This window comes from Anolis carolinensis, chromosome 4, assembly GCF_035594765.1.
Source record: "Anolis carolinensis isolate JA03-04 chromosome 4, rAnoCar3.1.pri, whole genome shotgun sequence".
NCBI classification, from domain to species: domain Eukaryota; kingdom Metazoa; phylum Chordata; class Lepidosauria; order Squamata; family Dactyloidae; genus Anolis; species Anolis carolinensis.
In genome coordinates, this window is record NC_085844.1 from 161,952,898 (window position 1) to 161,969,009 (window position 16,112).

Sequence of the window (16,112 nt, forward strand, 5' to 3'; positions counted from 1 at the left end):
CTTCCCTAATTAGGAAAGCAGAACAATCTTGTTGTAAAATATCAAAATGAAAAACATCTTCTCTGGATCAGAACTCTTAGAGATTCTATTAGTTTTCAGAAGTTTATAATTCTTTTAACCTGTAAGCTTCATAAAACTGGAACAGATGCTTCTACTCTGTCAAGCTTCTGCTTCCTCATGTGGACAGAAAAATCTCATTACTGCCAACCTAGCAATTTTCTGCTCTGTATAGGAATAACAGTCAGATGTAACCAACTACATATTTCTGGGTCATTTAATCTGGAAAAAAGATAAGAATTTGGAACTGTCGTAATGGACTAAAACCTTAAAAATAAATGCCAGTACTTCTTGAATTTACAGTCACGGTTATTGTTTTGTCTTTTAAAATACCCATCATGAGCTTCTCCTGTGACACTCTTTCCAAAATATAAGCCTTTAATAAGAAAGAAGAATGCCAAGATAAGTGAGAGGCCATTTTCCGCAAGATAGTTTTGAATTTGCAAAACTAGGACATATTTTCTAGGAAGAATAATAGTTTATTTTGTGAAAATTGAGTATGCAGAGGCTGCAATCTGCCTCAGAAGATAGATATTTCCCTTTGGGTGGTTTCTGCTATGCACACAAACATGCACATGCAAGCTATTTTTCTTCAATATAGGTTACTACACATCAGTTCACAGCCCGTTATTTTTCTGTGGAAGGAAGCATAATAAGAGATCTAACACATCTTGGCTTTTGTGCCGTTTTGGTCAATCAAAAAATGTTTGCTTTGGGGAATTGTATTATTTGATGGAAAGTTAATTTTATTGGACCTAGAATGTATTATATATTTACAACACATCCCTGTCACCTAAGAAACTTTCTCTGTATTGAGTGCTGTGACTAACAATAGAAACAGACTAGATTTGCTTCATAAACAACAGCACATAGTAAAGCCATATTTAAATCAGGAGTAGCCAAATTGTGGCTTGTGAGCTGCATAAAACCCCAAGATTTCAAATGCACCCCTTTGTTTGGACCTCTCTGGCATCTCTGAGTTCCCAGTCTTGTAAGGTTTTAAAAAAAATTTACTGGCAGTTTACCTAATTGTGAATTTTTTTTTGTGGTTCTATTTCCTTTCTTATCCCACTCTGGATCAAGAACTCCATTTAAGGTGCCCATAATCATCAATTCATCAAATTCGTGTTCCGCTATTTTACCTTTTAATTTTTCTAAAAAAGCTATTTTTGACCCATTTGGTGCGTAGATGTTGCAAATTAATATTGCCTGGTTGCCCACCCTTATTTTTGCTCCTACCATTCTTCCATCATCATCTTTAAATGCTAATTCTGGATTTAATTTATGATTTATGTATAAGACCACGCCCTTTTTTTTCCGAAGTGGAGGATGTTTAGTCAAAACAATCTTGAATGATGTAATTATGGTGGAGCCTGGACAAAATCAGTTTGGACTGATGGATTTAATAAAAAGCCAGGTTTTAGTTGTCACTCTAATGATAGCACCAATCAGGCCTCCGAAGAAAAGGAATTCCCCGACTAGGGCACCACTGCAGAACTGAAATGTATTGGCATCTAGTCTAATTCCTTCGGAACTGGTGTTATATCAGGCATGGGTAAATTTTGGTGATCCACGTGTTTTGGACTTCAACTCCCACAATTCCTAACAGCCTACAGCCTGGAGGGCCAAAGTTTGCCCATGCCTGTGTTATACGATATCTGAATGGAATTCCAGTGATCAGTCCAGCTGTTGCATTTTGCACTAGCGACAGTTTCTGAATAATCTCCAAAGGCAATCCCATATAGAGTGCCTTGAAGTAACCTAAACAGAAAATTATCAATGCATGGATTGCTGAGGCTAGGTTATCCCTGTGCAGGACTGTAACTGTAATTGGTGGACCAACAATGCTGGGTCCAAGCAATCCGAGCCACAGAGTTTATCTGGGGATGTTGAGGTGGAAGAATTGTTGGATTAAAATGATTGGGACCTGGGAGAGTCCTTAATATAACTCCGCCTTTGTGCACGTGCAAGTTATTCTAGGAGTTCTGGCATGGAAATTAAAGCACAAACCATAACAAAAAGTTCCAAATATAGGAGTCTATTTTTAGTCCTGTAATTTCTGGAAGACTAACAGCTCAACCCCATGCATTTTTACTCAGTTAAATAATACATGAAATGTAGATAACAAAAACATCTATTGCATCCCATTATTAAAAAAAGGCAGAAAAGTATTCCAGAAAAACCAAGTGTGTAGAAATGTGAAATTGATGATACCCTTAGAGCCACACAGAGAAGAAGTCTTTGAAACACCAGAGTAGCTTCTGAGAGAATCTAAAAAGGCTCCTTAAATCACACTTTTTGAGAATATTTCCTCAGACATAAAAGTAAGAAGCAACACAGTGCAAAAATCCCACATATGCATATTTATTCAGAAGTAGAACTACTGTGGAGAAACAGCATAGAGAGCACCGATCTATTGCCATTGCTTATAACACTCATTATGGTAGTAGAAAGCACTCCCTTGAGGTCTGTATTAAGTGCTCCAAACAATTCAACATTGCTCAGTTTAAAGAAACTGAATCAACTGGTCTTAAGTTCATAGTGCAAGACTTTTTCTATGCATGAAGGAAAATCCACTCACTTTGAACAGAAATCCATTCACTCAACATTCACTCACCAATTCCGAAGGCAAAAATCAATTTATTCCTAAAAGAGATCTGCATATCACGCAGTCAGAAAGCCCCTTTTCCATAAAGGCAGCTGCCCTTTGTACACAACCCAATACACATGCTCATCTCCTACAGAAGATATACACAAAATGTACATAAATCAACTCATTCTACAAAGAATGCACATAAACAAAACCTTCCCATCAAATCTAGCTACTACTAACAAATTTCTCTCTCTTATCTCTCAGTATATTAAGATCGTGAACACTGCAGCTGGCTTTCTTGTGGTCCGCAATACAGGGCAACCAGTGCAGGAATGGATGTGGATGTGTTTTAAGTTTTGTCAAGACTGGTGTAGGGTAAAACGGCCACTGAATCTATGGATGGAGAATGCATGGATAGGGAGAGCCAAGAACTCCCATCACTTTTGATTTGGGGATAATGGGAATGGCAACCCACTAGCACTTGTGGCTCTGAGGTTGGGGAAATTGTAAAGGAAATTTTAATATCAGACATCATATTATTATTTTATTTCTTACCCACTTTTCCTCATGGCTTGAGATGGGTTACAACATAGCTAAAATACATAATCATTATACAAAATACACATATTAAAACATATTTCTGCAAAATACATACACGGTATTAAAATACACAGAACAATGATTAAAATATAGTGGACACAAGACAAGAATTTAAAATTTATGATTAAAACTAGTTGGGTAGGCCTGCTGAAAGAGACAGGTCTTCAAATGTAGTTTAAACTCTGACAGCTGATCTAGTTGTTGGAGATTTTCTGGCAGGTTGTTTCAGAGTCCTGGAGTGGCCAATGAAAAGGTCCTCTGGGTGATGGTTGCCAGTCGGGTTCTGGCAGGCTGGAGTAGTAACCCCCCAGAGGACCTAAGTGTTTGGGAAGGATTGTATGGAGATGGCGAACCTGTAGGTCAGTGGTTCTCAACCTGTGGGTCCCCAGGTGTTTTGGCCTACAACTCCCAGAAATCCCAGCCAGTTTATCAGCTGTTAGGATTTCTGGGAATTGAAGGCCAAAACATCTGGGACCTACAGGTTGAGAACCACTGTTGTGGGTAATCTGGACCCAAACCATGTATCCACAAGTGTTTGATCTAAAGTCAATCTCACTAAGTGCAGTCTTCCAGATGTATCACAACTCCCATCAGCTATAGTCATGATTTCTAATGATGAAGAATCCAAGAGTTGGAGTCCAGCATCTGGAGGGTGACATAAACTGACATGACAGGCTGGATTCAGACCACAAGGCTTGAGTTTGACACATATGGGTTATGGGCAAGCTCAATGGGCTTGTTTCATAAAAAAAGGTCCTGTATAGATGCTGAAGATTTTCAGTATATCCTTATCTGAAATGCCCCTTTCACTGCTCTCTATTCTCTCTTGGGGTTTCTGAGCACATCCAGCTTGGAGCAGGGGTGTCTCACGAACATGTCCAGTCCTTAGTAGACCCTAGCCACCAATGGAGACATTGGAGGTTGTGGAAGGGACTATAGAAGGACAGACTCCAAGCCACAGTTTCCCCTTCAAAAGTGGTTTAGAAGGAACCTGGAGCAAATGCAACAATTAAACCAGACCTGGACAACATACGGCCTACAGGCCACTCATAGCCTGCCAAAGGATTCTGGGTGGCCAGAAGAGGCTGCCACTCTCACTGGTTCCCCTGCCACCAATACCCCTGCCGTGGCTTGAAAGTGCAGGATGCTGCCAGCTACTGGGCATTATTTTACTTGCACACACAGTTTGTAGTCTGGAGAAGTCCATCACAAAACCTGGAGGTGTCAGAGATGGTAAAAGAGCTGACCAGTATACTAGGGAATATGGAGGGTTCGTCTACAGTGCACCTACAGACAGGTTTTTAGCGTCTCTTTAAGCTAAACTTTAGGCTGTAGATAGGTTTTTAGAACCTCATCAAAGTACACTCCCAGGATTCCACAACAGTAGATTCTGCATTGTAGAATTAATGCAGTTTGACATCATTTTAACTGCCATGGCAAAATAACCTGGAATTCTGGGATTTGTAGTTTTCAGAGGTGCTAAACACCTATCCATGGCCTGAAGAAATTTAGCCTATTTTAATTTTGGCCCTTTCTACTGCTGAGTTATGCAGGTCTGAATTAAACTAATAATCTCTTCCTGGGAAATATCAAGAAGTTGTACAAGGCAATGAGACAGACTCTCAAAAATGGCTCATCCCACTCGAAATGAAGAATGTTGTACTCCACTCTCATTAAAAAGAGACATAGTAAACAGATTTTCGGAATACCCTGAAGGATAATGACAAACAGATATATATGCCCATTCTTGAGAAATGTTTCCCAAATATACTTACACTATCCTTAAATCTTAGCAGTTCTTAAGGAAGGTAAAGTCCAATGCAAAAGCTGAATGCCAACAAAACAACTGATCAAAAATTAGGTTTTGAGACTTTAACAGGTTTTGCACCTTTAATAAAGCTCCTTATGCTTTGTAGCCAATAATTGGGCGCAGCTCTGGTAATTTCATGTTCTCACACACTGATTGTTGACTTTGGAGTGTGCAAAACTAAAATTACAGTCTGAAGGAACATGCTTTTGTTTGATGTTAACTCATTTGCTGGATGACTAGAAAAATCTGTTTCTTGTTACTGTTCCCGAATAATGTTATCCAAAAGCGGAATATGAGAGCATACAGGGGTTAAAATGCAAGAATTAAGGATGAAAGCAGGCTTCAAAGGGGATGTTCAAGGGAAATATAACAGCAGTCTTAACAAACGAAAGAGATTGCTTCAATTTAATTTACTTTAGTTGCAATAGTCTTTGGGAGCACTTCAAAATTGCTCTTAATGGACTTCCCACCATTTTAAAAAATATTATTATGGCCACTGCTTCTTAAGGGGATGCTGAAATTATGCACTTAGAACCAAAGGAATGTTTAGTTCAGAGAAAGAAAAATGTAGAAGGGGCACAGCCATCTTTAAATAACTGAATGAATGTGTTGTTGTTGAAGGCCTTCATGGCTGAAACCACTGGGTTGCTGTGAGTTTTCCAGGCTGTATGCCCATGTTCCAGAAGCATTTTCTCCTGACGTTTTGCCCACATCTATGGCAGGCATCCTCAGAGGTTGTGAGGTATGTTGGAAACTAAGAAAGTGAAGTTTATATATTTGTGGAATGTCCAGGGTGGGAGAAAGAACTCTTGTCTGTTTGAGGCATGCGTGAATGTTGCAATTGGCCACCTTGATTGGCATTGAATAGCCTTGGAGCTTCATAGCCTTCCTTCAAAAAACTCTAAAATCAGGACAGTAAATAAAGAACAACACTCAGAAGACAGGAGAATTCCAGACAAGAAACAATAAGAGCCAGCTAACACCTCCCAACAAAGGATTTCCCCCAGGCAGGAAACAGCCAGGCTTTGAAGATCTGAGGCTATTCAATGCTAATCAAGGTGGCCAATTGCAACATTCACACTTGCCTCAAACAAACAAGAGTTCTTTCCCCCACCGGGGACATTCCACGGATATATAAACCTCACTTGCCTAGTTTCCAAAAGACCTCACAACTTCTGAGGATGCCTGCCATAGATGCAGGTGAAACGTCAGGAGAGAATGTTTCTGGAACATGGCCATACAGCCCGGAAAACTTACAGCAACCCAACTGAATGAATATTATGCCGAATATTATGCTTATTTTCTGCTGCTCCAGAGGAGAGGGCCCAAATCAATGGATTCAAATTACTAGAAAAGTGATTTCAGCTAAACATTAAGAACATCATTCCGATGGTAAGAGCTGTTTGACACTGGAATATGCATTGGAAGGTCATGGAATTGTCTTTTCAAATAGAAATTAGATACATATCTGTCAGAGATGCTTTGGTTGGGAATTCCTGCAATGATAGGGGTTAGACTTCAAGGACACTTGGAATATCTTCTGTAATTCTACAACAAAGATATTTAGTGATGTCTTGAATAGATCAAATCAAGAGGTAGTGAGAAACATGTACCATATGATGGAAGCACTCTGAACACACATCTTCTGTGTTTCCGTGCATTTGTTTTCCGGCAGAGCATGTGTGCATCCAAGATATTTTCACCAGACTCGGAACTACTTGCTTTCAGCCCTTGATTTGCAATGTTTCATTAAAAAGAATTGCCTGTTGTAACAAATACTGACCAAGAAAATCCCATAATATGAAGTAGTCTGATAAATCATTTAATCATAAAACATCCGAGCCTCTCCTGGGCAACGTCCTTGCAGACGGCCAATTCTCTCACGCCAGAAGTGACTTGCAGTTTCTCAAGTCACTCCTGACACAGAAAAAAATTATATCAAGAGACACAGAAACGCACATGTATATTGAGGATCCTAAGGAAAAGAAGAAACAAAATGAACTTAAAAGGCAGAATAAATTTTCTTGTACTCTGTTGAAACCATTACCTGGTCTTCAAAGTCAAAATCATTATCAGCAAGGTTTCCAGTGTCCACAATGAGATTAAGGTCAAGTTCACATGGCCCTGAAAGAAGAAAAGGAATACTAGAAATAAATGTGATAGTTCTCACTCTATATGCCTGTTTCTATGCACCAATTGCAAGGGAAGCATTTTTGCCTACATATTCCCCAGAGGACCACTTTAGAAAAATGAAGAGCGCAGTTCTGTTCATTCTTGCAGGTTAACAGTCATCTCAAAATTTCAAAATGATTGAATCCTAAAGATATAGAAACCTGCTGAGAGGAAGAAAGCGAGTGTTTCCATAACTACTGAATAGTTGTAGATATTCCTATGTGACAAAAAAAACCTAATCTTAAAGAAGAGCTGAGTCATATTCAAAATAGCCCTTAAGTTATGAATTCTAATGAAAGCTAACACTGTGAAGGCTGCATTGCTATATCAATATAAAGGAGAGTTTGTGCAACTGTACCTGAAGAAAATTAGACCAGAAAAATATGTATTTCTACTCTTGGGTCTGTATTCAATGAGTGTATAAGGTGTATATGAAACATAAGTGAATTTCATGTCTAGACTTGGGTCCCATGAGCCCTGCCACATGCACAATGGAAGACTTTCTTATAGCAACACCAGAGGCACTCCAAGTGGCCAGCTACTGGTCAAAGGACATTTAGTATAATGTCAAGTTTTTTAAAACTTTGTGTTTTCAAAAACATTACAACTCGTACCCTCGGTTTGCTTTTGACACAATAAATAAATATGGTTCCATCCCCAAGATCGTTCATTATAAACATATATTCAAACAGAAGTATTCAAAAACTAATAAATAAATAAATTCAAAATCCAAAACACTTGTAGTCCCCACCATTTTAAAGAAGGGAAACTCAATCTGTACAACACAAAGTACTCTAATGCCTGACGTTTGAGCAGGCTGTCCAATCTGACCAAATATCCAACAACAAAGACATTGCATTTTTAGTTTGAACTGAGTTTCAGCCATTTATTTAGCAATAAAAGGAAATGGGATTGCTCTTTCCCAGATTACTTCACCCCCTTGGGCTTCTGATATTTCAAAGGCATAATTGCAATAACTCTGGTTTGAATGAACTGTTACAGTGCATTTTTATTTAAAGATAGGTGGAAAATTACCAAACTATCTAGATTCAGTAGTTTAAGTAATGTCACCAGTTTTCTATACGCTTGCATAGCTAGCATATTTTTTAATTTGCCCATTATGGTGGGAGTTTGAATATTTTGCCAGTTTTCTATACACTTGCATAGCTAGCATATTTTTTAATTTGCCCATTATGGTGGGAGTTTGAATATTTTGCCAGTTTTCTATACACTTGCATAGCTAGCACACTTTTTAATTTGCCCATTATGGTGGGAATGTACTCTATCCCACTATTGGGGTGATGATATGTGGGTTAAAAAGCGGCTTTACTAGAAGAGTATTAGACATCTGAATGTAGAATAGATTATCCCATAGGTTTGGGATAAATCCGATGTTAACTTCAACAAGAGAAAATCTGTTGAAATCAATAGTATGTACGCAGGCAAATGGTGATGAATCATGCAATTCATTTCAATATTAGGCAGCACTAACACTGGATTTAGCCCCCTGGCACCTCTGTTAAGATCTTATTAATTCTGAACCCTGTTGTAAACACAAAATGTGTTTTCAGATTATACTGGATTGACACTCTGTATGGCTAACAAGGACCATTCTCAGACCTTTGAAATGTATGTTACTATACCGTCATCTCGGCTGACAAACATGTGATAAATGATCCCAGAGTTGAATGCTGTCATGCTATTACATCTGACTGTGCTCATTATCAGCCTTGTTTAGAACAAAATAATAGTTTTTTAAGGTATAGGACAGAAAAGTGGAGAGAGGAATATAATTTTGGATTTAAGAACGTTTACACAGTTTTGAAGACATCAGATGTTTCTGTACTTTTCTATAATATTCAAGATGTGTTGTGTGTTGTAAAGAGCTAAAATATATATTCAAATATGTTTGGATGATGCCCCTGTCAAATAAGATGACGACTGAAGCATAGGTCATAAGGAAAGAGTGAGTGTACATGTATGCATTTCTACAATGACACAGCAAATTTATATATTTCTTCTTGCTCTTATGTAGCCCTCGGTGGTGCAGCGGATTAAACCGCTGAGCTGTTGAACTTGCTGACCAAAAGGTCACAGGTTTGAATCTGGGGAGTGGTGTGAGCTCCCAATGTTAGCCCTAGCTTCTGCCAACATAAAAATGTGAGTAGATCAATAGGTACCGCTCCGGCGGGAAGGTAAAGGAGCTCGCAGTCCTGCCGGCCACATGAACTTGGGAGGTGTCTACGGACAACGCCGGCTCTTTGGCTTAGAAATGGTGATGAGCACCAACCCCCAGGGGCAGACAGGACTAGACTTAATGTCAGGGGAAAACCTTTACCTTTACCTATTTTTGCTCTTATAATTCACATTTTATTGTTTTCATCCCGACTTTCCACTAAAACTAAAGGACAAGATAGCTAATGAGTATCATTAAAACAAATGATACAACAGACCATCAAAATTAAAACACCATGAAAAAAATCAAAGTCCGGCACAACAATTAGTATTATTGGTTTAATTTTTTTCTTTGAAATAAAAGAATAAGGAATGAAGAGAGGCAATTTCAAGAAGAATGCTTTGTGCAAGACGTGTGCTTTCCCCCTGCCTGCCTGCTTGTGAATGCTTCTGTTGTTCTTTCATTATATGATAATCATTCAGTGCCTGTACATACTGCTTTTCCTCTTGTTCCATTAAGGGAGTGTATATGGCTCTCCTCCTCTCTGTTTTATTCTTAGAACAACACTGTGCAGTAGGTCAAGCTGACAGAAAGCCACCCAGTTTTTTCTCTGCTCTTCCTCTTTCTGCAACTTGGCTCTAAAAAAAGCCCACCTGGGAGAAAAAACACACAAACAGCCAGCCTCAGGGAAAGGTGGATTTGCAGGATGGAAATCAGCAGGCATGAACAGAAATAGGAAGTAGCCCTCTTTCAGGTTCATCCTTCTCTGAATGTCCTTCCAGATTCACCTTGGAAAATACAGGGAAACACAACACTTGCTGACATTATGTCCACAGTAGAAAGAGCTTAATTATTTCCTCCTAAACCAGACTGGTTCAAGAATATGAAAGGAGTATGGCAGGGTTGTATACTCTCACCCTACCTATTCAATTTGTATGCAGAACACATCATGTGATGTGTAGGGCTTGATGAATCCAAGGCTGGAGTTAAAATTGCTGGAAGAAACATTAACAACCTTAGATATGCAGATGATACCACTTTGATGGCTGAAAGCGAGGAGAGCTGAGGAGTCTTATAACCAAGGTGAAAGAAGAAAGTGCAAAAGCTGGGTTGCAGTTAAATATATTAAAAAAAAAACCAAGATTATGGCAACCAGACTCATTGATAACTAGCAAATAGAGGGAGAAAACATGGAGGCAGTGACAGACTTTGCATTTCTAGGCGCAAAGATTACTGCAGACGAAGACTGCAGCCAGGAAATCAGAAGACATTTACTTCTTCGGAGGAAAGCAATGACCAATCTTGGTAAAATAGTGAAGAGTAGAGAAATCACACTGGCAAGATCCATGTGAAGTCTTGGGTCTGCCTTTTCATTTCCTTTGCTTTAGTTCCGCCTGTTTCTATGTTTTCCCAATAGTGTAGATACCTTCCTTTGTATTAGTTTTTCGATGGAGCATAAAAACCCGCTTGGGGACAGACTTAGATGGTCTATTCCATTTGCCTGTACAGAGCTCTCTTGCTAGACTCCTCCTTTTTCTGTAGCAGAGCTACAGAGACTAGAGGCTTAGTCATTGTCTGGTAATCCTAGGCCCAAGCAATCCAAAACAGGCATGCTTAGCACCTGTATTCAGCCAGTATTCATATACCACCAGTCCCAGAGACAACCGAAGCTTTTGACCAGCTTAAGCTTCACAAGAAAGAAGACTGAGACAGCTTATAAGCACCAGCTTGTAAACCATCGCTTTGCATCAAAGGCAGAAGACTTTCAATGACTCCAGAGAGATGACTGCAACCAGCAAAATCTCATTTTGTAATGTACTGTTTTAAGCTATCTTATAATAGTCTGGTTGGAGTTAACCTTTTATTAATCTTGTTTTCAGTAAACTCATTTTGGTTATCTTTTCACCTTACCTAAAATGCCTGTTAAGGGTCTTGATCTTAACAGAAGGTATACAGATAGCCCCCAAGGAAAGCCAGACACTATAGTTTTTCCCATAGGCTCGGGCATGCCATCACAGTCCGCATAGTTAAAGTAATGGTATTACCCATAGTAGAGAGCCCCCGGTGGCACAGCATGTTAAAGCGCTGAGCTACTGAACTTGCAGACCGAAAGATCGCAGGTTTGAATCTGGGGAGCGGAGTGAGTGCCCACTGTTAGCTCCAGCTTCTGCCAACCTAGCAGTTTGAAAACATGCAAATGTGAGTAGATCAATAAGTACTGCTCCGGCAGGAAGGTAACGGTGCTCCATGCAGTCATGCCAGCCACGTGACCTTAGAGGTGTCTATGGACAATGCCAGCTCTTTGGTTTAGAAATGAAGATGAGCACCAACCCCCAGAATTGGACACGACTGAACTAACGTCAGGGGAAACCTTTAACTTTACCTTTTACTATTCCCCATAATAACCTATGGATGCGAGAGCTGGACCATAAGGAAAGCTGAGCAAAGGAAGATAGATGCTTTTGAACTGTGGTGTTGGAAGAAAATTCTGAGAGTGCCTTGGACCGCAAGAAGATCAAACCAGTCCACACTCCAGGAAATAATTCCTGACTGCTCACTGGAGGGATGGATATTAAAGGCAAAGATGAAATACTTTGACCACATAATGAGAAGTCAGGAAAGCTTGGAGAAGACAATGATGCTGGGGAAAATGGAAGGAAAAGGAAGAGGGTCTGACCAAGGGCAAGATGGACAGATGGATGGATGGTGTTCTTGAAGTGACTGGCTTGACCTTGAAAAAGCTGGGGGTGGCCACAGCCGACAGGGAGCTATGGTGTGGGCTGGTCCATGAGATTACAAAGAGTCGGAAGCGACTGAACAAATAAACAACAACAAAACAACAGCAAGTTTTTGTGTTTGTAGTCTACACTCTTCTTTCAACAGAAGCAATGTTTTAAACTCTACCTAATTTGCCCATGGCAAGTTTGAAGGAATATCATCTGTGGGATCATGACTGTCTATTCATATGCCTTTTACATGTTATGAAATATGATCTGATAAGATCCATAGAAAGCTTACAAGGCATGTGTTATTTGAGCACAGCATGCTAGAAAAGAGGTATGAAATTAAGGCTCAAGTGAAACAGTTTCTTCTTAAGAAAACAAATTATTAAGGATTAGGTTTGGAATGAAAAAAAACAACCTCTTTCATTTCTTCCTCAGGTATTGCTAATAGGAAAAAAAAAAAGCGGAATCCCTAAAGTACAAACTTTCATGGCAAGGTGTTGCCCTTAGCAACAGACCTATTATTACGTGGTAGGGAGCAACAATGGATAAGAATATATTATTGCCCAGGAAACCTAGTTCTGTTTTATAAATGTCTTTTTCCATCTATCTACTACCGGACTGTATGTTGCAGGAATACGTCAGTCTGGCATGGTGTGTATGTATATACAAAGTTGGGAGTTTAAGTTTGGATATATCAAAAGGAGAAATTATATAGCCAGTGGAAGTAACCTGGATGCGAAAACCTGGATATTTCAACAAGCATTTGAGAACGACTAGTCCCTAGTAACATAGGCCCAGTCCTGTCAGGACCCAGGCTGCAGAGCACCAATAACCATGCGCAGAGACCAGATTTTATCTAATATCTTTATTAAAGACTTATATAAAGTCAATAAAAACAAGTGAAGAATATAGTTCAGAAGCAGACCTTTCAGGAAAGGCCAAATATAGTCCAGGAAAAGATTGTCCAATATAAGATATTAGAGTTCAAAGTTATAATCCATTAACCGAAACACACACTTTGCCAAGCAATTGTGTGGGGAGATGACAAGGTCTTTTAGTCCATTGAAGCTTGACAACAAGGCTGGATCATGAGCTTGATTCTTGGCTGGATCAAAGACTTGAAACGTGGCAACTTGAAGCATGAAACAAGGTCCGTGGCAAAACGTGAGACAAGGCAAGACTTGAAACTAGATCCGGGAAGCAGGGAACAAGGAGTACGAAGTCCACACACGATCTCTCTCTCAAGCTGATCAATTGACTCCGCAAGGTTCCCCTTGCGGCAAAACCCCTATATAGGGTCTTGTTTTCCCGCCAACAGAACACTTTCCCTGGAGAACAAGAAGCGAAACCCAACTCTGTCCAGATGCATGACTCCTTAGAATTTCCCAAGGGAAGCAGACTTAATCAGCTAGTTGTTTGGCAGCGATTCTGAGACTCCGGCGATTAGCCTCCCTGACTCCTCTATCTCTATTATAATTGTCCTTTCGGGAAAACGGGGGAGAATTCTGCCCAAAGCTTGTTTGGGTAACTTCCTGAGGACAAACATCCTCCAGGTGGAGAGGCTCCGTTTCAAACTGAACCGGTGGAAATCCCATGTTTTCCTCCTCGTCTGCCACAATAGCACTAGGAACGGGACTACAAGGCCCATGAGACATCACAAGTCCCTAGATTGCCAGATAGTACTCCCTTCTCTATACTTCATCCAACTCCCCGGCCCTATGGTACGCTGCTTTGCTCTATCCCATGCCCGGCCCCTTTTCTTATGCCCCTGTTCATGCCCTTTGAGTATTTTTGGTTATTGGTTTTTGTCAAGCATTGTTTTGAAGTTTCAGTGCTGTTGTTTTATATTCTTATGTTATTTAATTGTGTTTTTATCTGGATTTTGCTTTTATGTCTTGTGGATATTCTGTCCCTTATGTAAGCCACCCCGAGTTCCTTTGGGAAGATGGTGTAGTAGAAGAATAAAATTATTATTATTATTATTATTATTATTATTATTGTTGTTGTTGTTGTTGTTGTTGTTGTTGTTGTTGTTGTTGTTATTATTATTATTATTATTATTATTATTATTATTATCTGAGTTAAAATGCTGCTAACCAAAGTCTTTGAGTAAACACCTTTTCATTCAAGTTTTCCAAATTCTACTCATTCTAAAATTTTAAAAAAGAAGTATTATTAAATATTTATCTTTGATCAGTTTCCCCTGATTTATATGCACAGCAGCATAAATAAAACGGCAATAGAGGTAGAAATGATAGTTGATCACCTTCAACCACAGCTTTTCATTAAATGTTTTCCCCACTTCCTATGCATCATTGCATTTTAATATGATGTTACTCTAACTCATTTCACCCTTTCTTTGTATAGCAAAGTAACTGCCTTGAATAAAATATGTTGTAGGCGGCTCTGTTGATATGTGGTCATTATCTACAGGGGTCACTGTAGCTGCAGGAAATCTGTCGACCAGAGAGCTGGCAGTTCAAAGTGGCGAGTTGGGGTGAGCTCCCGATTGTCAGCCCTAGCTTCTGCCAAATGCAATACGAGTAGGTACCTTTTAAAGAAAAGGCTTTTAAAAGGGTACCACATTGTTTACTTTTTTAAAAACGCCTTGCTTTTCATTATTTTTAATTGTACATAGAACAACAATGATTTTTAAAAAACATTCTTAGAGCTTGAAAATATGTAATTTTATGGAAACAAAGCTGGATCTATTTGGAAAAAATACAAAAACCATCACCATCTTACCTGCTACAGGTTCTTGAAGAGGAAACAATTTGTTGTCAACTGCCATGCTTATGTCATGAAATACTTCTTCCTCATCTCTATCTGCATCAAACTGATAACAAAACAGAGGATAATCAGATATCTGGTATAATTCTAATACCATCAATAGATATGATCAATACATTTATTTTTCAAATGATCAAATATTGTTACTACTGCATTTACATTTATAATGCATCTTACCTACAGATCACAATAAGTCACAATGACAAAGTAAAAGTAAAGGTTTTCCCTTGACATTAAGTCTAGTCATGTCTGACCCTGAAGATTGGTGCTCATCTCCATTTCTAAGCCAAAGAGCTGGCATTATCCATAGATACCTCCATGTGGCTGGCATGTGGACATGACATGTGATCATGTGGCTGGCATGACTGCATGGAGCACTGTTACTTTCCCGCCAGAGTGGTACCTATTGATCTACTCGCATTTGAATGTTTTTTAACTGCTAGGTAGGGTGAAGCTAGGGCTAACAGCGGGAGCTCACCCAGCTCCCCAGATCTGAACCTCCCACCTTTTGGTCAGCAAGTTCAGCAGCTCAGTAGTTTCACCTGCTGCGCCATCAGGGGCTCAACTATCCTATTCTCACAACAACTCTAACAGATAATAGAAGCTGACAACAATGGGACCTGCTATAAAGTGTTGGATAGTTCCTCATTTTAAACTGCAATAAATTCTTACTTTGTCTTTACATCACAATTGATATTTTATAAAAGATTCAAAACATTTACATTTGAGCTTTAAAACAACTAATTAAAATACTCTAAGCCCACATTTTATACCAGGGACCTGCTCCAGCACCCTTTATGTAATATGATTTTTGCATAATCTGGAACCCTATTTTTCTTATTTGAAATGGGCAGTATCTTGTACTTCCAACTAAAGCATAACTTAGAATTGCTCTAAAAGACCTAGAAAATTCTGATGGAACTTCAGGACCATAGAATCACTCCAAAAGCTCCGAGAGAGCATTTCTCTAAGCATTTTTAGGTCCCCCAGAGTAATTCTATGGTATTCAGAGCTCTTCATGTATAAATGACACTGAGTGCAAGCTTGCACAATAATAATAATAGTAATCATCATCATCATCATCATCATCATCGATCTTTATTTGTACCCCACTACCATCTCCTGGAGGGGACTCGGGGCGGCTCACAGAAGCACTGCAAGTGCCGCATATGAACAACAATACACAAG

General features: G+C 39.3%; 1 protein-coding gene across 1 annotated transcript in view; it reads right to left on the reverse strand.

The window, feature by feature from the left end:
- ak5 (adenylate kinase 5) overlaps positions 1-16,112 on the reverse strand; it is a 125,207-nt gene that overhangs the window by 41,805 nt on the left and 67,290 nt on the right. Inside the window, exons 7-8 of the mRNA XM_003223051.4 lie at positions 14,880-14,970; positions 7,108-7,184 (exon numbers count right to left, since the gene is read on the reverse strand). Of these exons, the coding sequence (XP_003223099.2) occupies positions 7,108-7,184; positions 14,880-14,970 (168 nt within the window). The remainder of the gene's footprint in view (positions 1-7,107; positions 7,185-14,879; positions 14,971-16,112) is intronic.